At 31.5% G+C, this 22,511-nt stretch overlaps 1 protein-coding gene across 2 annotated transcripts in view; it reads right to left on the bottom strand.

Moving 5' to 3' along the window:
• The window catches only part of LOC143256882 (E3 ubiquitin-protein ligase MARCHF6-like), an 89,766-nt gene that overhangs the window by 49,892 nt on the left and 17,363 nt on the right, over positions 1-22,511 (bottom strand). For both annotated transcript variants that reach the window (XM_076514692.1, XM_076514691.1), the window contains exons 3-12: positions 21,108-21,181; positions 17,177-17,308; positions 15,421-15,493; positions 13,312-13,465; positions 12,487-12,556; positions 11,345-11,406; positions 10,037-10,069; positions 4,666-4,717; positions 1,254-1,312; positions 472-705 (exon numbers count right to left, since the gene is read on the bottom strand). In XM_076514692.1, the coding sequence (XP_076370807.1) occupies positions 472-705; positions 1,254-1,312; positions 4,666-4,717; positions 10,037-10,069; positions 11,345-11,406; positions 12,487-12,556; positions 13,312-13,465; positions 15,421-15,493; positions 17,177-17,308; positions 21,108-21,181 (943 nt within the window). The remainder of the gene's footprint in view (positions 1-471; positions 706-1,253; positions 1,313-4,665; positions 4,718-10,036; positions 10,070-11,344; positions 11,407-12,486; positions 12,557-13,311; positions 13,466-15,420; positions 15,494-17,176; positions 17,309-21,107; positions 21,182-22,511) is intronic.

Here is a 22,511-nt window from a genome sequence, read left to right as displayed (position 1 = left end):
TGAACGTTATTTATGTCCTCATTTTGTAACAGTCACATTAATTTGTAAAAATCATGAGATTTATTCAACAAACTAATGGTTATTTTATAAATAATATTAATTATTTGCATTGTTAGGTTACAAAGTATAAGTTGTATATTTTCTGGCCTGTTACAACATTTTCTGAGATATATATACACACACACACACATATTTATATATGTACATGCACACACACACACACTCGTATATGATAATTTTTAATCTTCAAATCTAAATTCTATGCCTAACACCAGCATGTAGTATTAATTCTACCTTAGCAAAACATGTTTTACAGTGTATTAGTAATTCTAAGTCACAAGTAACAAATCATACTGTTCTAAAATTTCTATGTTAAGAAACATCTTATTAGTCAAATTATATTATAACATATAAATTAATTCCAAGTTACTATAGTGTGCTAATAATATGAAAGATACCTGTACAGCTTACCAATGAACAAAAGTCAAGCCAAATCCCACAAAACACTGGGAAGAAAACAGCTTCTAATACAATCAGATGAAAAATCTTCAGACCCAGATAGCATAATCCTATGCACCAACTTGCAAAAAAAAATCTGAACAGCAAAGACATTTGATAGAAAATAATAAGAATAAATCCCAGGGCCACATATCCACTGAGAACACTTAGGATTTCTTCAAAGGGAGAAAGAATAAAAGCACTAACCTGAAAAAAAATTACAAAAAAGTGTTAGAAATATTCAACTAGGCTTAACTAAAGAATCACGTTCTTTTATGCTTCATTGTTTATCACTGATGTCCATAAAATTTAATAACCCATAAGTGACACTAAAAAAAAAATTCCATTTTGTATATATTTTAAACATTTTGAACTCCATTAATATAACATACAACTTAAACTCTTAAAGAATAATTACTTATCTATAAACACACAAATTGATAATGTAGGCACTTAAAAAATATTAGTTATAACACTGTATACTACACATAGGAACAAAAAATAAGTCATTTAACATACACAACAGCCTGTAAACTATCGTAACATTATTATATGTTTATGATATTTTTATGTTAAAATCATTACAATCCCATCTGTTTTTTTTATATGAATGATTCAATCATCTTCAAATAATTTCACTTTTTATTTCTTCGATTTTCTGAGCTTAAAAAGTCACCTTACTAAAGATATTAACCACTCATAAAAACATGTTTTGTATTCTAACAATAATATAATGGAATCTACATGAGACTTACAATTTCCTTTAGCTGAAATATAGTAAAGATATACTGTCCACAAACGACTGGACATAAAGCTATAAAATAACAAAACAATTACTAAATATATAAAAATAAAATTTTCACACATCCAAAATACAATAAAAAATTCATAAACATCTTTCTAATTACATTTTTCTTACTATATTTTTTAAGCAAATCTTTACTTGTTTTGTACTACCTTTATGTAACTGTTTTTACTTAATAATATTTTATAACAAGAAGAAATAATCAGCCACCTGTTTTTCTTACCTATTACATTTCACAGTTTTAGTACATTTACTATTTTCTATGGTTAGAAAGAGAATTGCTAGAACCTCTTAGTCAGCTGGAGTGTTCATCACCAGTCGGTTAACTAAATAATGTCCCTACTTGGTTACCTATATATACTTTCACAAGAAAACATAACCTGACAATGCAATTCCTATCCATTTCCACTCTCCTGCCAACTACAAAGATTAGGGTAATACTTTAGGAACTATATTAAAGCTTCTGCTAATGACTCTTCTCATGAATTGGTTACAAATAATGGGTCTGCTGTTTACATCTAATATTTAAAATGCCATATCAAGGAAACAAGTCTAAGACCAGGGCTTGTTGCATTGTACTTTGCTTCAGAACTAAAAGTAATCTTAAGTGCAATAGACACTAAAAACTCCAATATTGGTAAACATTTTATTTTAGTCTAGCCACTATGCACAATTTGCCAGTAGCAATCCTTGCAGTGAATACAGTAAAAGATTTCTAACAGAAATCCTAAAAACGGCATGAAAACCTTATGAAATGTATTCTCTAGTGGTTGCAAGCACATGTTGCTTTAAAGTAATAAGGCAAGTCAGAAACTAGTAAACTTATCAGTTATGCTCCACCAGATATCAATGCTAAAAAACAAAGAAACCATCTGGTTTATCCATCTGTAGTTGATTATTATTTATCCACAACACTCAAAAGTTACTCTTGTTTAACTGAGGGCAAGTCATGAATGTGATCTTAACATTCAGTCATATAAAACAATTTATCTTCATTCTTAAAACAATGCAAAATAGTGTTACTAGCCCCAGAATATGCAAATATGAGTACTAGTAAAGACAAAAAAAAAAAAGAGAGAGAGATTTCAAAATGAAATCCTTCCAAATTCTTTTTCACCAGGAAAGCTGTAGATGTGGTAAAGTTTGTTCTGAAGATCAACAGTCTAATTTGTTAACAGGATGTAACAACAACAGTGCATTAACTCAGTATGTTTTCTTTTCAAAACTAATTTAAGATACCTGAAATTTTACATTCAAAATGCAAGAAATCTATAATACTGTTCAGTCTAATTAGAACTACTAATATTTATCTATCATAATTCATTAGCATACTAAAGGCTATGTTTGCTGGGAGCTAATGAAATGTATTTTTCTACACAAAACATATTTCAGAGGACCACTATGTTTGCCATACTTCAGTATTTTAATAATTTCAATACCACATCCATAAACTTGTATTATAGAGACACGTTATTTTGGCAAACTCTTAATCTTCTTAATCAAATTACTGAAAATAAATTACTTTAATTCAATGTTTCATTTATTATGTAACAAACAGTACTTTTCACTAGTAACTACAAAAATATTATGAATTAATCATCTGCTCTCAAGTCATTTTTTGTGTTTCTTTGACAACATGTACATTAGCCTTTGAAAAAAATTATCCCTTGTATATATTATCAAATGTTTTACCAGCATGCAATAAATAGAAATTATTAACAATTAAGTTCATTTATAATTCACCTACAAACTGCTTTCTTTACAAAAACAGTGTATTATCAGTGAATGAAAAATGTACAACAAATGTTTTATAGGCTGATTCTTATTTGCAGGTAAAATTTTAAATTAAAAATTCTGAAATCCTCACTCCCTAATTTTGTTTCAAATGCACAAAAAAACATTAAATGTCAAACTTTATCCATTTTGAACAACAGTTAGAGATTGCTCAATAAAACAGAAGTTCTAAACTGCAGTGACCTGCTACCATATGTACCATATAGTGCATAAACATTTTTTAAGTATTATAAATAATTTATTTAAAGTACATTATTAGTTTACTGCATGTTTAATAGTATAATTACATAATTATATGAATTTGCATTATTTACGTTTTTGTTTTTTGCTATTAGGAGAGATTCTTCTATGATTTTATACAACTTGAAAAAGGAATTGTTTCTGTTCATTTTTTGTTGTTATGATGACATTACACTCCTCAATAAAACCATACCCCCTTCAGCATTTCTATTTGTTTATCATAATCAATGTTGAATTGTTTGCAGTCCCCCCTGTAATCGTCTTTGAGCTTCCATGACCCCTGAATAATAACCTAGAATTCCATGTGGAATTTTGAGGCACCTCAAGATGTCTGTTGTGTTTTACATGATGAAAACTTTAGTTGAAATGTCAAAGTTCATCTTTCCTTCTCACGTAAATCCTTTATCATTTCTCTTTTGTCTATATAAATACAGCTTAATTAAAAAATTCTAAAAGTAAGGAAATGAGATACCATAGATGTCCAGCAAAATTCTGACAGGCAGATTTTGAAAGAACAGAATTCACCTTCTTATGCTTAGCAAGACATTGTAGAAAGTTAAAATCACTGTGAGAAACAGAAATTGTATCAGGAGATCACACCATATCCTATGATAAACTTGAACAACAAAATTATAGATATCACAGAGTTCTCTTTCCTCAGGGCCAGTGATCTTAACCTGCCTGATAAACATCTAGGACTTGAAAGCATATAATACTCTGGCCATCAATACTTAAGCTGCTATAAATCACACTCCACAAGAAGGGATATCACCAAGAGAGGTTAGGGCTAGTTCAAGAAACTCTCAATAACCTTCTCTGGGTTGAATGACCTGAAGTTATCTTGTAGAAATTCTAGAAATTACTGTCATGTCATACAAAATATTCTAGAAGCAAAAAATGGCAGCATGAATTATTTATATATGGAATGTCCTTTAACACCATAATAACTTGGATTACTCTGAAATATTTCAGAATACAATAATTCAGAATGTGCTAAAATATTCCATACTAATATACCAAGACATTCAAGAATAATCTAGAATCTTCAAGAATTATTTGGAATATTCTGAAACATTATAGTATAATTGTAATAAGCAGATATAATGCAAGCCACAAAATAAAATTTCAACTACTTTAAACAACCCCTAAATGTTATTCAATATGGATAAAATTTGATGTGAATTACTTATTTATTTATAAAAATAAAATAAGGTAAATATGTTGTAAAACTTCAAAAATAAAAACCGCCTTGATTTATAATGTCCAAAGAAATATACTAGAGCCAAGAACCAATCTTTTATTGCCAAGATATTTTAAAACTAACTTACCAAATATAAAAATAACTCCTGTTAACAATGTAAGGGCCCAGATAACATTTCTCTGGAATAAGAACAAAAAAAAGGTAGTATTATTTTTTATACTTTTAGAGCTAAAATGCATTTCAAACAGGTACTTATCTCTTAAATATTGAAGATCTTCCCTACACTTTGATGAGAAACCAGAGCTTATATAAGATTGTTTAACATTTCAATGAGTCATTGAAAATTTGGAGAGCAGAGAACTATGAGTAAGTGACTCATGATTGGCAATGTGCAAAGGATACTCAGAAGTTTTGATTTTCCTATAGTAAAAATGTAATTCTGATAGGTACTTCCCTCCACTCGCAACCTTAACTATTCATGTTCATTGCTGCCCCTTATTAGTAAACTTTTTCTTTACTCTTAACATAAGCCTTCCTCTTCTCCTATTAGAAGCAAGTAATTCCAATGTATCTCTCATGTAAATCATTATGTGTCACCTCTCCAACAATAGGAGCAGAGTATACTCCCATGACACATGACACTCCCTCTGAATGCCTCTACCTAATTATCACTTCAAAGTTTGGCAGGAGATTGAAGCACTGGAAGAGTGTGGGAAGTGTCAGTCGAGTGGCAAAAAGTACCTATTGAAAACACATCTTCAGTAAAGGAAAATAATAACTTCTGATACAATATTTCCCTCTTATCACAAGATCAACTAGAATTCCACACTGATTAGGAGGTAGGACTGGTGCCAGGGAAGAACAGGCATACACCTCAAAAGTGTCTAAATGATACCTCTGTAGATAAGAGAGTCAAATTGAAAGATATGAAGGGGGTAACTACACCATTTCTATCCTGGTATATTATTCACCCATTTGTAAAGAGAAGAGGAAATTGGCATAAAAAGGATAGAAGTAAATCAAAATGATGGAGGATAAGTACCTGAGCCCTTAAATACATATACACAAGTCAATCCCACAAAGCAGAAAGTGAGTAAACAAAGAATGAGCCCCATGGTGAACTGTGGCTAAGGTGCTGCTGCTCATACTCAATAAATCAACTACTTCAAAACCCCAAGCCACTTGGAACTGACATCTATATGTAAGTAGGATGAGGATTAGACCATCTTTACCTAAAGCTGCAGGGGCCAGAGAGAATCTAGAATCACTTTTGCCTCAGGGCATAATACTTGTTATTTGAGAAATATCTCAAACTGGGAACCTGACATTTGGTATTGAAAGGATACCCACGAAAAGAGAATCTTCTTCCCTAACAGTAAAACCCACTTGAACCAACTGATAAGCAATATCATTCTCAAACAATGATGCATGAGAAATAGCAAAAAAATAGAACCAGAACAAATCCTCTTACCCCCACTGTTACGCACAACATAGGGGGAGTACAACTGAGGAACGAAGACAGACAACCTTGATCATGCATGAGGACTTAAAATGATTGCTACACTCTAAATCCAAAACCCAGCCATGTGGAACTGACATCCAAATAGGGGTAGAATAAAAGAAGAGCTGTAATTCTCTTTCACTCTGTAGTAATTGTATAAAGTACATGGCATACACTAGCAGAAAACCACTATCCTACTCTGCACAGAATAGTACTGTCTTTTTTATTGTGCAATATTCTACAGGGTGCCTCCACAGTTGATCACTTTAGTGGCTTGGAACTGGTAGGTAGTAAGGACACCCATACCCTAACTGAAGAAAGGGGGTGAAAATATGTTAAAAGAGTTCAGAGGAACGTCATCACCTGAAACAGTGCAATGGGTGATCACAAAACCGTATTTTGAAAAGTATAACATTTCAATTTATTCAATGAAGATATGATAGTGATGGTCAGCTATCTCATTATACTTTTGCCATGAAGTCCAAAAATGGTATGGACAAGTTCATGAAATAACATCATGAGATTATTCACCTTCAAATGATCTTGTGAAACACCCCATCTCAACAGTGAGCACTGAAAAGTAATGGTGTGAGTCAACATGGCTGTACAGTGCAGATTTTGAACTGCACAATACCTGGAAAGGCACCACTTACCACAGAGCAGGATCCACATAATGAAGGTAGGAAAGGTAGGCCCCAGAAATAAAATAAAGCATTAAGGTAAAGCACTAAAACCACAGGTGGGAGGCAAAAACCTGAAGGAGTCAAAACCACAATATGATGTAAATAATGGAACATGGATGTGCTAGGTGTGGTCCACATGGCCAATTGCAGGATTTCCTCCAGTGGCTAACAAAGACAAGAAACAAAGGAAAATATGAGTGACAAATCAGATGAAAAGGTACTCTGAATGAATTCATCTAGAAAGAGAACAATGAGAAATAAACCAACTGAATCAGTGGCAAACCCAGTTGGTGAGTCCAGAAGGAAATAGAGCTCGAGGTGAAGAGGTCTGCTATGGGATAAATAATATACAATATAGCAACAAAGGGCATTCACAGAAGTCTGTCTGCATTAAGATGAGAGATTGGGAGAAGAAAAATAGGCAAAAAAGGTGGAGTTACCCTCACAGGACTCTGAAGTTTACATGAGGAAGGAATTTTCCAGATAAAGGAAAAGATAGGTGTAGTGGTGTAAGTGTGTGTTTTCTTATAGCAAAGCCACATTGGGCTATCTGCTGAGCCCACCGAGGGGAATCGAACCCCTGATTTTAGCATTGTAAATCCGTAGACATACCGCTGTACTAGCGGGGGGCATAGTGGTGTAAGATCAATGGTGAACAACTCAGATGGTCAATGACCACAGGTCAAGGGGAGAAAGAAATATGCTTTCTGCAAAAAGTGAAACACAGAACACAAGAAAAGAGGCTGCAATGGTGCTAAAATAAAGGAATGGAGGACCATATTAACATCCCAGTCAGGAAGATTAAGTTGTTGGAGAGGGTGATAAATCTGGAAGTAATGGATTAACATGATAAGGACAAATAAAGCAAAGACTCTACAGCAACAGGAAAGATGAAAGGTATAGGACAAGGTTGCCCAATAACCTGAAACTGAGGATATCAAAGACCCCCTAGTCAAAAACAATATATCAATAACTCAAACAAAACAGCCACAGTAGGTTTAGAAGCTGAAAATCCTTGAGAATAGGACCATGTGTGAAAGACTTTCCACCATCATTGATACATATCCATGGAAGACAAACATATAGACTGAGCCTAATGGAAAGCTAGATGACGGGAGAAACCTGAACTCCTTGCAAAGGACCAGATAAAAGCCAGGCCTGAAGAAGGATAACATGAAATGCAGTATATATAACTCATGACTGGGGTTCATGAAGGAGGGTGGGTAATAAGGGGAGAAGTATAGGAGAGAATAACTGGAGTTAATTCAAACAAGGAAACCATGGTTGAGCTAACCATTAAGGAGCTATCAGAAGAACCCAGCACAAAGTGGTTTTGGTTAGAGAAACCATCTAATAAAGCAATTTGATTGGAGAATAAACATATAAGAATTTATGGGACAATTTTGGCTGAAGGCATCAATAGCTAAAGCCTGAGGATGAGACATTGGGGACCAAAGATAGGTAATTTGTAATTCAGGGCAGTGATAAATGCATTGATGTGAAGAAAACCTCATCATCTGCAAAGCCACTGGAAACCAAGAGGACCAAATAACCATTCTATCAGATATATCTTGTTGGAACAGGAGAGATGATCCACCATGAGATTAAAAACACCTGGAACATAGCACATGATTAAACAAATCTGTTGCATGTGGACTCAGTAGAAGTGATCCAAAGCATGAAAACATGGATATCTCAACTGGTTACTACCTAGGGGATTGAATATGTCACCAACATTGAATAGTCACCAGACAATATATGGTTAGAACTGGGAAGCGATCTATAGCCTTGATGGAAGGCTAGAAGCTCAAGAATGTTGATATGTAAGGACTGCTTACAGATAGACCAATGACCCAAAGCTTTCTGGTGTTTGACCCATGCACCCTAACCCTTAAGAAATAAATTCATAAACAGATATAAATCTGAATGAGGAGAGAAGGTGGGACACCCACTAATGTATGAGTTTTGTCCAATTTCCAAAGCAGATCATCCACTATAGAAGGAGGAAGTGTAATAGGAGCAGCAAAGTGATCCCAAACAGGACTCCACTGATCACGTCGAGTCAACAGTTGGGAATACATATGTGCATGACCTAAGAGGATCAGTTACGTAATGGAAGCTTACATCTCCAAAAGCATTAGAACCTTGCATACAGAAAGTGAGGTAGCAGACAGGGTGTGGCAAACTCACAATTTGATGGAATGAAGTTTGAGAAGAGAAAGTTGGGCCCAACTTAGGTAAGTGTTGGAAAAGACACCCAAATGAACAAAGTATTGGGCAGGATAAAAGAAGGATTTCTAAAATTTTATTAACCAGCCCACATGAGCAGCAACTTGAAAGAGTTGAAAAATATGACTGATCAACTACAGTTTAAAATGAACCAGAAGAAGCCAGTCATCCATATAATAATAGAAATGCAACCCCAGGGAATGAAGATGAAAAGCAAAACCCCAACCACCCAACAGAAAACATAAGGTGCAGAAGCAAACCCGAAAGATAGAGTGCATAACTGGTACACAATCCTGTGATGACTGAACCAACAATAGGTCAAAAACTGAGACATCAATATACAGGCAAACACTGGCAGCATCCATCTTGTTCATCTATAAATCTGGAGAAAAGTCCCAGGTATAGATACGATAAAGTGATTAAAATTACATAATACAGTTTCAGAAAGTAATAAAATTATCTCATATCATAGGAAGAAATGAATCTATCTGGGCTACCATTTATTAACTACCTCATAATACACTTTTTTAAAATAAAATCCTACCAGCGATCCACCTGGTTCAGTTATATTTAACTGATGTAGAAACCTCAGCACCATTACACACTGTATCACCACATCTAGTCATGCTCTAGCAATTATGTACCTTAATAATATCTTTGCAGTGTAGCTTTCCTTGCAAAAAGCTCCTATATAAACATTTTTGTGTCCAAAGCATACCACCCTTCTTGATGCTTTTTATAATCTATCTGTTCCCCTGTGTCTGATTCAACTGTATGATCACATGTAAATTCACGTCTAACTTGACAGTTTTTTGTTGGGTTTTTTTAACAGAATAACATATCTATCTACTTCATTCTTTAGCTGTATTCTTGACTCCTGAAGAAGAAAGGTCTGCCTTTCAAAAGCTCTTTGGCTATAGAGTTTTTATCATTTTATTTCAAAAGTTGAATTTGAATGTTGTTGAATCTGAGATTTGTTTAATAACAGCAAAAGCTACAGCTTAATTTCTTTAGCAAGTTTAATAACAATAAACGTATTTATTACAAATTCAGGAAAGGCAAAAGAAATTCAAAATTTCACTTACAGGAAAATAGCTTGTACCTTCAAACCCAAGAATCTGAGGGAAAAAAAAAAAAAATATCTTTAAGATATTACAATAAATGAATGAATAAATAATACAAGATCATTCATAAATACCCACTACTAAATCATTGAATTACTTGTAACACTGAAACTGAGATCTTCAAAACTAGTAGTTATTCACTAAGTTATATAATTTTATTGCTAACATCTTAGTTATACTTTTCACCTATTTTACCACCAAATGAAGCCATTATACATGAACCTTTCTTTATTTAATATACACAAACAACCATCTCCTCTACTAGTGAAAACAATTAGAACAAAACAAAAGAGGAGTCATAACTTACATGCTTAAAATATTTAAAAGTATCAATTTTTATCAATCATTATGATCAATTGAAAAAACTATTCATCAAAAATAACATCTAACACTCAAGACAAAAAAGTTAAAAAACTTTGTAACTTATAACATAATTATGCATATCATCATTACATTAATCATTAAATTTTAAAAACAAAATCACATGCAATGTAAATGGTTATAAGAGGTACATATCATCACAGAAGTTAGAAAGACTTTGGTTTACAGGCTAAGAAGCAAGATGGATTTGGTTTGATTTGGTTTTGAATTTCATGCAAGGCTACACAAGGGCTATCTGCACTAGCCATCCCTAATTTAGCAGCATAAGACTAGAAGGAAGACAGCTAGTCATTACCACCCACTGCAAACTTTTGGCTACTCTTTCACCAATGAATAGTGGGATTGACCATCACATTATAATTCCCCCATGGCTGAAAGGGCAAGTATGTTTGGTGTGACAGAGATTCAAACCTGTGATCCTCAGATTATGAGTAGAGTGCCTTAACTACCTGGTCATGCCAGGCCAGCAAGATGGAAGCAAGTTTATATTTCTAAAGAAGCAAAATTGCTTACACTGGCTAACATATATTTACAAACAAAATTATATATCTTTATATCTCAAATAGTCATACATCCCAATACTACGAATAGGCGAAATCACTTTTACCAAATGTCAACAGCATGTAGATTTGTGTTTCAAATTATGATGTGCATGTAATTACTTTTGTACCTTTATACAATCGACTAAAAAATTGCTAGAAAAATGACGTGTATTTTTCTTTTTAATAAACCTAAAGTATAAAGTAGTTTAAAGAAGTTTATAACTGATTATTAACTTCTCTTTATTTTCAATATATATGAAAGTAGATTAAATTAACAATTTAAAGTAAATTACAAAGTGAAAAGACAGTTTACTACTTTTTTATAAAATACAAAATGTTTATTGACCTCTGACCATGAACGTTCTTCCATTTCATGATTTTCTCCATAACTATGTACACTGTTTTGATCTAATAAAATCAGAGAGAACAGAAAAAATATATAAATTTCCCTTAAAGTAAAATTCAGTCATAGCACAAACAATATTTTAAAAATAACTTTAATTCTTAATGAACAGTTTTTCTTTGTATATCAATTTAATTGCAAAAATGTTGTTTGACATCAAATACAAAACATTTTAATAGAATAACACAAATGTTAGACATTTTACTATGCTGTACATAACTAATACAAAATTTTACATCCATAAAAATTACTGTTTTTTAAAGCTAAAGTTACTGTTTGCAGGGTTTTATCTGCAGCTATGTTAAATAACTGTAAAAAGTGAAAACAAATGTGTAAAAGAAACATAAAAATGTTTTTTCAAAGATGTTAAAGTATATGTGAAAGAAATATAATTTTTTTTCCCAAAGATTTTAAGGCAACAAAAGCATGTACCTTATATTCTGATTTCCCCCATAGTCTGGCATGACAAAAGTACTATGTTCCTACCATAGTATAATAATAATAAGTAGCAGAGTGTCTTTATGCTTTGTTAACCCTGAATTTATTTGTAAAGTTTTACTTCCAGAACTTTCTGAGTGCACTTGTACTTAATGACTACAAGAAACAGTTGAGATTCAAATAAACAACAGAACATAGAGGAACAAGGGAACAAAAGCATTAGATAATATTAAGAAAGTTCAATTCAACACATTACTAATTCTTCAAGTTTTTTCTGTCAACTAGACAACTATAAATTGGTTGTAAATGTGAAAATGATCTAAATTGTAACCCAACTAAGAATAGACAAAATATTTAATTATAGGAGATTTCTGAAATATAAAAAGAAAAATGTAGGAATCATAAGAATAAAACCAGATAAAATCCTGCATTTTATTACATGTGATTAAACTGAAATTTTACAGTATCTGACTCAAATTAACAATTTATTGGATGAATCTATATTTCACACTTTATTACTTGAGGACTTTTAAACATTCACTTTGTACAAATACATTCCATGCTTTTTAGTGAGGAAACTCTTTCAGTTTTAAAACATTTAAACATTTTGTGTTTATAAAAGAATACTGTTAATGTAAGTTACTTACTAAAATTCTGGTTGTAATTAATCTCCAAAGTATCTTCATTGTTCATATCAATTACATCTTCAAATGAATCCTTGATTAAAAGGAGATATTTACAGGAATTAAAACATTAGGGATATTACATACTAAAATAAAATATAACTTCCAACAAGAACAAATGTATATTATCATGAATAACAATATTTACAGCAAAGTAATGCAATCTCATTATTCTAAGAACTGTAATTTCCCAATACAAACACCCAGTATGTTTGACACTTAAATAGAATAAGGATTTTTAATAAATGTAACTATCATAAGTACTTTAAATTAAACTTTGCAACATGCCTAGACCATGTTAATTAATTTCTTGGCTATTACCAATCTGAATTATGTGTCTTTTATGTTCAGCAATCATTTGAATTTTATTTCCATAAAGCATAAGGGTACTGTACTATTCGTTTCTGATGCTGGTAGAGAACTGTATGAATTTAACCAAAAGTAGCACAAACTGGACAAACATAACTAACATCACTAGTCCAACTCATAGCTATGTTAAGGAAATAACTAGAATAGTAGTTAAAATATATTCATAAATAACTTATTTATAACTTGTCATAAATCAAAAATCAAATCATCCAAAAGAATGTTACCCTTCCTCTTTAAAAGAGGATATGCATGCTAGTTTCAATGGAAACTCAGCAAATAACAACAGAATTAGCATGTATAGAAGTTTTAGTTGGAGGCATATAATTTTGTGCAACATGCCAGCTGGAGATGTATATATTTGTGGAATTTTTTATCCTTCTTAGTTAATCTAGCATAGTACTACAAAAACTGTTATCTTACCATATTATATAGGAAGTTATCTTCCCCAGTTTTTAACCATTCAGGACCTCCTTCTGAATCGATACATACTTGCAAACAAACCAAGCTGAAGAATCCGATTAGAACACACAGTATTATACCCCATCCAATCAAAATATCAGTCAAAACATTCCCTCTAAATTGCAGAATAAAAAAATGCTTCAAATATATATACAGTTCAACCCTACCTGTAAAGCTGACTTTTTAACTGAATAAAAATATGAAAAATGAGTAAACAGCCAGACAAGGTATAGATGTTACTAAGTGGTCCCAATAACAAATTAAGCAACATCATTTTATATAATATTTTGGTATTAAGATCATGACATGACCAAGCCTAGATTGATAATAAATCTGAAGTATGCAACATTCAGAAATTTTCTTAATTTATTAAAAATTACTAAAACAACAACTGTAAAATATAGGTTTTGTTCCATGCAGAAAAAATGTCAAATACTTCTTTACTTGGGAGTTATTCAATATTCTTGACCCTTCTGTCAATTAGTTTCTTCCATTTTTCAAGCCAAATATCAGTGACTTTTTTACTCAGCTGTTGCATGCTTGAACCTATTTTACCTATTACTTCCAACTACAAAGCAAAATGCTCTTCAAGTACAATACACACAGTCAAAATAGATGTGATAATGATGATATATCCAACAAGAGAAAATTTTCAAAGAAAAGAGAGCAAAGAAAATTACAAGAAGAGTACAAATAAAACAAGAAGTAAAAGAAAAAATCTTGTTCTATTTATTCTTCTGAAAGATAAACTACGCTTTTATTTGATCATAAAATCAAGGATTTATTAATAAAGCTCATCCACTGTTCCTTTTTCCTAAACCATTTTGTAAAGGTCATCTTGTGCACTTTGACTGCAATTGTTATTTTTTTATACATTTATGTTCTTTGTTTGCTCTGAAATATCCAAGTTTATACTGAAAATAGCAAATGACTCTCATCAAAATAGGTCAACTTTAACAACCAGCTTGGGAGTTGTATCAAAATTAGTTTCAGTTTCTTTGTTGGTTTTGAACTCTTTAGACCCGAGTCAAAATGATAAAATAATCAAGTGAAAAATTAGTGCTACAATACCAAATTTGATGTGAAACTTTATCACCACATTTTACAAATTCTGGCCTGATTAAGTTATAAATTTAGGGTTAAAAGAGCAGCTTCTTAAAATAGGCCTAAAAAAAATGAAATCACATGTGAAGATAAATATGACTCAGCAAAGGCTTGTCAATAAAACATTCCAAAAAAACACAAGAAAAATTAAGAAAAAATAAAGTTTTCTTAGCCATATCTACTCTCAAAAACATTTTTTATTACTTTCGTATCTGTTCATTGGCACTTTTCTATTTGCTCCAAAATAATATCATTAAATAGTAGTGCAGTTCATGAGATTAGGTGAAAGTTGCTTAAAGGTGGCTAATGGTATACAGATCTCTAGGGCAGATGTAAAGGGAAGTTGGCTTAACTGTGTGTAAAGGGGTATATCATTTCCAATATTTGTATATGTGTATGTATATATATATATATGTATGTTTTCCATACATTCAAGAATATCGGTATATATGTGTATATATATATTCTTGAATGTTTTGAAAAATGTTTGGGTAAAAACATTTAGATATATTAATATATTCTTTACATATCTGAACTTATTGAGGTTCTTTAGTCACTTTTCATGCAGTACAATTACCTTCAGTTATAGGGATGATGCTGTAGCATCCAAACAATAAGTGAAATTTAAGATTTGAAAACAATGGGCAAAAAATCAACAAGTTTTTTCTTTCTCATTTTCATTCTTCACTGCAATACTGTTTTTCTTTCTCATCAGTATTTGAGTCTTTCTTTCATACATGGAAGTAAACAGTTTTAAACATTACTTCAAATGTGATTTAGTTGTTTGATCATGTTTTATTGCCATTTTAAACATTCATGTTTCATCTTAGTATTTGCTAAAATACATTTACATGACAATTCATTAAATGCAGTAAAAAAGCCGTAAAACTAACAGTAACTGTGTAGTTCCTTTTTAATATAATTAAACATGACATCATTGTTTATAAATGATCCACTCATACTCACGTTTTAACTAGTTCCATCAGTAGCAATAATGCAGTATTGAATGATCCATTGAACATAAATGTAGAAATCCTTGCTAAAAAAAAGCAAAATATATATTTTATACACTTCATGAAAGTTTTCTAATCATATTTTGTTTTGTATATTCTCCTGCATTTTATTTTTATGTATTACAACTAAATATTTTGTTACAAACTGAAACATACAGACAAAATCCTTTAGTTTAAAATCACAAGTGAAAAACGTAATTTTTTTGTAGTTCAGAATGATTAAGAAACTTTTTCATATGTAAAAGTTACTAGTGTTAAAGACAGAATATTTATTACTTAAGCTTACAAGTGTCATTTAATTTAAATCCACCTTATGAACAAAAATTTGTTTCTCAACCTAGAAGTGTTACATTATTAATACTTATTTCTACATTTTAATAATGTCGTTATAAACTGTAGGAAATTTTACAGATAGTAACTTTAAAATGTACTCAATTATACTGTTAAACGATATCCTCAAGCTAACACTTGATGTTGATAAAGTTTGATAAAACAATAATTCGATTAAAGGAATTAAGGTTATTTCCCTTAATAATAACAATGTAATTGTAAAGAAGGATTGATGGATTATACCATAAATTAAAGTTTAAGCTTAATAGTACCAATCTTTAGATTGCTTATAGGACCTCGCAATTAAATTCAAAGAGAAAATAACTGTTACATCTCTTAAATACATTTAGTAGTTTCAAATTGGCCAAAATATTCTAATAAGTATCTTTACATACTTTTTCAACATTTTAATATTAAGTGAAAAGAAAAAAAAATTAAATTACAGTTTATGAGGATTTTTATTCCATTTGAGTCACCCATAAAGTAACATACAATAATTTAGATCTGTGTTTTAATAATCTTATGACCTGTGCCTATATGAATAAATATATATGAATATGTGTGTGTGTGTGTGTGTGTGTGTGTGTGTATACATTACTGTTTTATTACTGTTGCATTTTCCAACATTTGATTATTCTTTTTTTACTGGGAAAACATTATTCTTAAATTTTGTTACATGAAACTGGTAAAACTAAGTTTATACAGTTTATTTTTGACTTAAATATTTTTTAGCAAAAATTTAGTCTGTGTCCAATTCTGGATAATTTTTTTATTTGTTAAAAAATGTCCTCCTTTTTTTACTTCTATTTTACTTAATAGGTATAATACACAAAATATTTAGAACTAAACAATGCAAAAAAATATGGTTGTTGAAGAAATTTTACTAAATGGCTCAACATTATACAGGCAAGTTAATTTCTTTCTTTTTCTTCATGAGATCATCTTGCTTACTGAAGTAATAGTGTTCTAAGAGAAATACTGCACAAAAGCACATAGTTTTGATTGCATGAATTTTACTTTGGTGTCATAAAAGAACCAATTTAATAAGCTAAAATACATTTTAAATCAAACAGGTTCCATAAGCATATCCAAGTTAGAAATGTTTTCTAACCTCAAATGTGATTATAAGACTTTTATTCTACATCTATATCACAAGCTTATAACATGATAACAATGAGGAAGCAATATAAAAATTAAATAAATTCATTTTCCATGACTAAATATACCAAGCTTAAAAAGCAATAAAAATAATACTATTTAATTCCCATTTACTTAAGTTTTTCTCAGTTTATAAAAATGAACCACTAAACTCTTTCTATAGTTTGCAAAAAAAAAGAAAGAAAGAAACTTTTGATTGTTATTCTTTCAATCAAACTTACCAATACAAAGTGGGAGAATCCCTATCCATAGATGTAATACAAAGAACCATTTCAACATTCTAAATGTGAGAGTTTTTGTTGCAGAAAAAAAATATTTTAAGGAACATTTTGGAGGCATATCAGAAGAATAAACTGAAAATAAAGAAAGTATTTTCATATATTTAAATAAATTAAACCAGACAAACTTGCTTTTCACAAAGATAAAAAATTTATTCTTTGAGTCATTCTTAATGTTTGTCAATGTGCATTACATTGTAAGAACAGTAATATTTACCCTAAGTACTCATAATTTAGTGCCAGTAAAAGTGCCAATCAGAAAAGCATCCTTCAAATTAGATGTTGAAAACCATCATTGTTCACAGATATTTTAAAAAGTATAAACACTCAAATTTACATTAATATTGAAACAATATTTCAATTTTAATCCATATCTATTCAAACTGCTTAACTTAAGTATCATAGCATAAAATTCAGAAACCATTAATGCAGTAAACAGCAATAATTCAAAAGGAAATTTTCAATTTTTTTAAAGAAATAAAATTTGAAGTTTTAACATGTAATGTAAACTTCCATGGTACAAATTTATTCTCAGTCCCACAAGGCTATTTAAGCCATAAAGAAACAAATTGGCTACATTTTTGTTTTTCATAGGTTCTCTCACAATATAACAGAACTATATCTGGGATCTTCCTGAACCTAATATAGTTCTACCATATTCTGTAATAAAGATATGAGATGATAAAGAAGACAAACCCCATTGATGAGTTCCCTGATGAGAAGAAAATAAAAAGCAAAATTAGCCAAATCAAACAGAAAAAGAAGAAGAAAAGACAAGGAGGTATTTCATAATGAGTTCTGTACTTGTTCCAAGGTCAACATAAGTATTCATCCCAAAATACAATGAAATTCTGAAAGAATTTTCATTATTTGTATTTATTTTCATGCAAGAAAGAAAGAAAAAGCAAAAGAATAAGAAAATAAAGAGATAAAAAGAGTGAACTTTTCTGGAAAATGTAGCCTAAATTTCAATTTTCAAATCATCATAACATTTTCAATATTTATGCCTAAAAGTAAAATAAAACATCCTTGAAAATAGTTTTTACTGTTCTATTTTAGTACTAAATCCGCTATTTCAGTCTTCAAATTCAGTTAATGTTTCACAGAAATCAGCAATATACAGAAAATTTTGCCACCCTTAGATCTGCATTATGTGTTGAGTAATATAAACCCATATTTAACTGTTATTAAGCATAAACCTATTTTATCTTTTAAGTTTGTTTGTTTGGAATTTTATGCAAAGCTATATGAGGGCTATCTGCATTAGCCATCCCTAATTTGGCAGTGTAAGACTAGAGGAAAGGCAGCCAGTTACCATCACCCACCACCAACTCTTGGGCTACTCTTTCACCAACAAATTGTAGAATTGACCATCATATTAAAAAACTTCCATGGCTGAAAGGACAAGCATGTTTAGTGTGATGGGAATTCAACCAGCAACCCTCTGATTGTGAAGCAAGCACCCTAACCACCTGGATATGCCAGACCCTATCTTTTAAAATTATAACATATTGATTATGAGATTTTTTCCCATTTTTTTTAGTAAATATCTCTTATAAAGTAAAAAAAAGTTTTATTTTCTTTTGTTAATCTATTGTGTCAGCTTTCAAGCTTACTGGTGAGCCACCAGTAGACATTTGATAATATGTATAGCTGAAATTGATCATGTTCTCTATTAAGTGATTAGAATTTCTTTAGCAAAGTATGCAATAGCCCTTTCTCAAAAATTGTGTTATTTAGTGACAGATATACACATTTCGTAAATGTCTAGGAAAAAGAAATACATTCAATTAAATATAGTCATTAAAGTGAACGTGTTTACTTCTAAAGGAAAGCAGAACGATGTTTTTATGCCAGAAAAAAAGATAAGTCTATCTGTCGAAAGTGCTAGAATTCTATCTACTTGTCTACTTCCCAGCAGCTCAGTGCAGATAGCCCATTGTGCAGCTTAGCATTTTATCAAACAAACAGTATGTCTGTAGGTGTACATACACTGTTGGCCAAAATCTTAAGGCCAATGAACATAAAGAAAAAATATGCATTTTGTGTTGTTAGACTCAACCACTTATTAGAGTAGAGCTTCAAAAGATGAAAATAAGAAAAGGGAAAATAAAAAAATAAAAACTTTTTTAGCATTTAATAGGGAAAATGTGAACACTATGAAATTAGCCTAAATACTAGCTGGTCAAAAGTTTAAGACCATACTGAAACGAAGCGTTAATCAGTAAACACGAAACGAAATTTCGTCATTTGTGTTCAAGCATTAGCACTATCAACATCTTCCACTGACATCTCCTGTGTTACATTGGGTAAAAACATGGCAAAGGCTAAAGAGTTGACAGATTGAATGTAGCAGAATTGTCGAGCTGCAAAAGTAAGGTCTCTCTCAATGTGCCATAGCTGGTGAGATTGGGCGTAGTAAAACTGCTGTTGCAACTTTCTTGAAAAACCCTGAGGGACATGGAACGAGAATTTCAAGTGATTGGCTCAAGAAAATTTTGCCATCTTTGAGCAGAAAAATTCGAAGAGTTGTATGGCAATACACCAGCCGATCGTTGAACCAGATTAAGGCCCTGATGGATGCAGAATGCAGCTCAAGAACAATAAGACGGCATCTACGAGAGAAAGGCTTTAAAAACCGTAAACGTCTTCAAAGGCCATGCCTCCTTCTACTCCATGAAATGGCTCGGTTAAACTTTGCTGAGAAGCAACAAACACGGGACGTAGAAAAGTACATGAAGGTTTTGTTCTCTGATGAGAAAAGATTTAACCTGGATGGTCCAGATGGTTTCAAACGTTACTGGCATGATAAGGATATCCCACTGGAGACATTTTCTACACGACACAGTGGAGGAGATTCCATCATGACATAGGGTCCTTCCATGGAACAATGGAGCTTCAGATTATACAGGTGCATCAAACAGCAACTGGCTACATTGGCATGTTGGAGATAGCATCCTTATTGACTAAAGGCCCTCGCTTGTGTGGAAATGATTGGATCTTTCAGCAGGACAATGCTGCAATCCACAATGCCTGCAGGACAAAGGACTTTTTCATGGCAAATAACATGATTCTTTTGGGCCATCCAGCGTGTTGGCCTGAACTGAATCCCATTGAAAATGTTTGGGGGTGGATGCCAAAGGAAGTCTATAGAAATGGACGTCAATTCCAAACAGCGCATGATCTTCGTGTAGCCATCTTCACCACTTGGAATAATATTCCAGCCAGCCTTCTTCAAACCCTTATATCGACCATTCCAAAGCAAATGTTTGCAGTTATTCACAATAATGGCCATGCAACTCACTACTGAGTCCTCTTGTTGGGCATTTCCTACCCTGTTTAGGACTTCTTTTTGGTATGGTCTTAAACTTTTGACCAGCTAGTATTTAGGCTAATTTCACAGTGTTCACATTTTCCCTATTAAATGCTAAAAGGATTTTTATTTTTCCCTTTTCTTATTTTCATCTTTCGAAGCTCTACTCAAATAAGTGGTTGAGTCTAACAATGCAAAATGCACATTTTTTCTTTATGTTCATTGGCCTTAAGATTTTGGCCAGCAGTGTATATATATCTTTTGTTGTTGTTAGTTATAGAAATAAGTGATAACTTCACATTTAAACCATAATTGTTTCAAATGATATATACTTATATATTTTTACAGAAAATAACTCATACAACTTGATCCTAGCTATAAATAGAATTCAGAGTAAAATTTGCTAATACAATAGCTGCCACATGATATAATTTCCTTTTTAGGACAAATACTGAAAATCTAAATTAAAAAAAAACAACCTCCATCATAAATACATAAATAGAGTTTTGTTTCTAAACATATCAGAAAACACTTCATAGCTAACATTTCAATCAAACTTACTTGGTACAAAAGAAAAACAATGAGTGCAGACTTCACAGAATTCATTTTTGCTGAATTTGAGCCATGTCTGTAAACTGTAATAAAACAGGAATATATTGTTTGTATTGAAAAATTATGACTGCTGCCATCTTAGCTCCCCATTAATATGTACTTGAAGAAAATTAGCTTCATATATATAAACAAAACAAAGTAATTTTTCTTCCTTCATCACCAAAAGAAATAAAAGGACAGCATGCTTATTCCATGACTTGCCATTACTGAATTACATGATTCAAAATAATGAGAGGCAAAAATCATGATGCATATATCAGCAAAGCGCAAAAGTCTGGGACTTCATGACTCTCTTATGTAGGTGCATTTCCCAACAGATGTAATGGATGAAACCATGAAGAATGCAACTGACATAGATTTTACATGAAATACAAATGTTTATTGAGTTACAAAGCAGACAGCACAAACAATACAATACCGTGCAATAAATAACTATGCAATGTATTACCACAGAATGAGCAAATAAAGAAAAACAACTCCAAGTTGCATTACTTTTACTTTAATCTATTTAAATAAAATATTGATTCATTCAAGTAGAGAAATCCAACTTCCTACATTAGACACTGACATTTAAAATATCTTCGTAATATAACACAGGAAATACAATCCTAACAATATCAGAGACAATGCTGCACTAAGAACACTGAAACTCATCTACATTTAGAGAATGTAAATAACTCTCATTTACAACCAAAAAGCTTATTGCACTAGCCTTAAATTAAGTGAAGTAATGACACTTTTAAAATGACTAAGAGTTCTACTGAAACATGACAGCATAGAATAAAACAAGAAAACAATATGAACAAAAAGTAACATACACAATTCTATTGTGAGAACTATAGGAATTCTTGCTATATGTTAAGCTAAAACACTGGTAAAGAATCTGCATAAACTCCAGTAAAATATGCTGAAAATCTATGAAGTATCTGTGAAATATTTTCCCTTCCAGGCAACAACACAATCATAAATATGGCAATTAACTCTAAAGTTTCTGACATATGAGAACAGTGATTGGTGCCTGTGAGATATGTTGACCAACAAGCAGTAATTGATCATGTTCATCTGCAGCAGCTGACTGATTTGCCAACAAGAATACAAGGATAAAGTTAAAGTGACAAATTTGCTTGAGCAGAGTTACATTGCAACACTTGGAACCAAAGAAAAATGGTAAAATTTTATAAACTTAACATTTAAATTAACTGCAGAAAAAATACATTCTACAGCTCAGTACTACTGGCACAGTTCTGATCAAGCAATCATACAATCAGTTGTTTAGAACGTTATCTTACTAAAAAGAGGCAAGTGGTCATTGAAAAGAAGTGTCACATTGGTGAAAAAGTAGGTTAAAACTAT

The sequence above is a fragment of the Tachypleus tridentatus genome, chromosome 7 (genome assembly GCF_004210375.1).
Source record: "Tachypleus tridentatus isolate NWPU-2018 chromosome 7, ASM421037v1, whole genome shotgun sequence".
NCBI lineage: Eukaryota > Metazoa > Arthropoda > Merostomata > Xiphosura > Limulidae > Tachypleus > Tachypleus tridentatus.
This window is presented reverse-complemented; position numbering and strand designations above follow the sequence as displayed.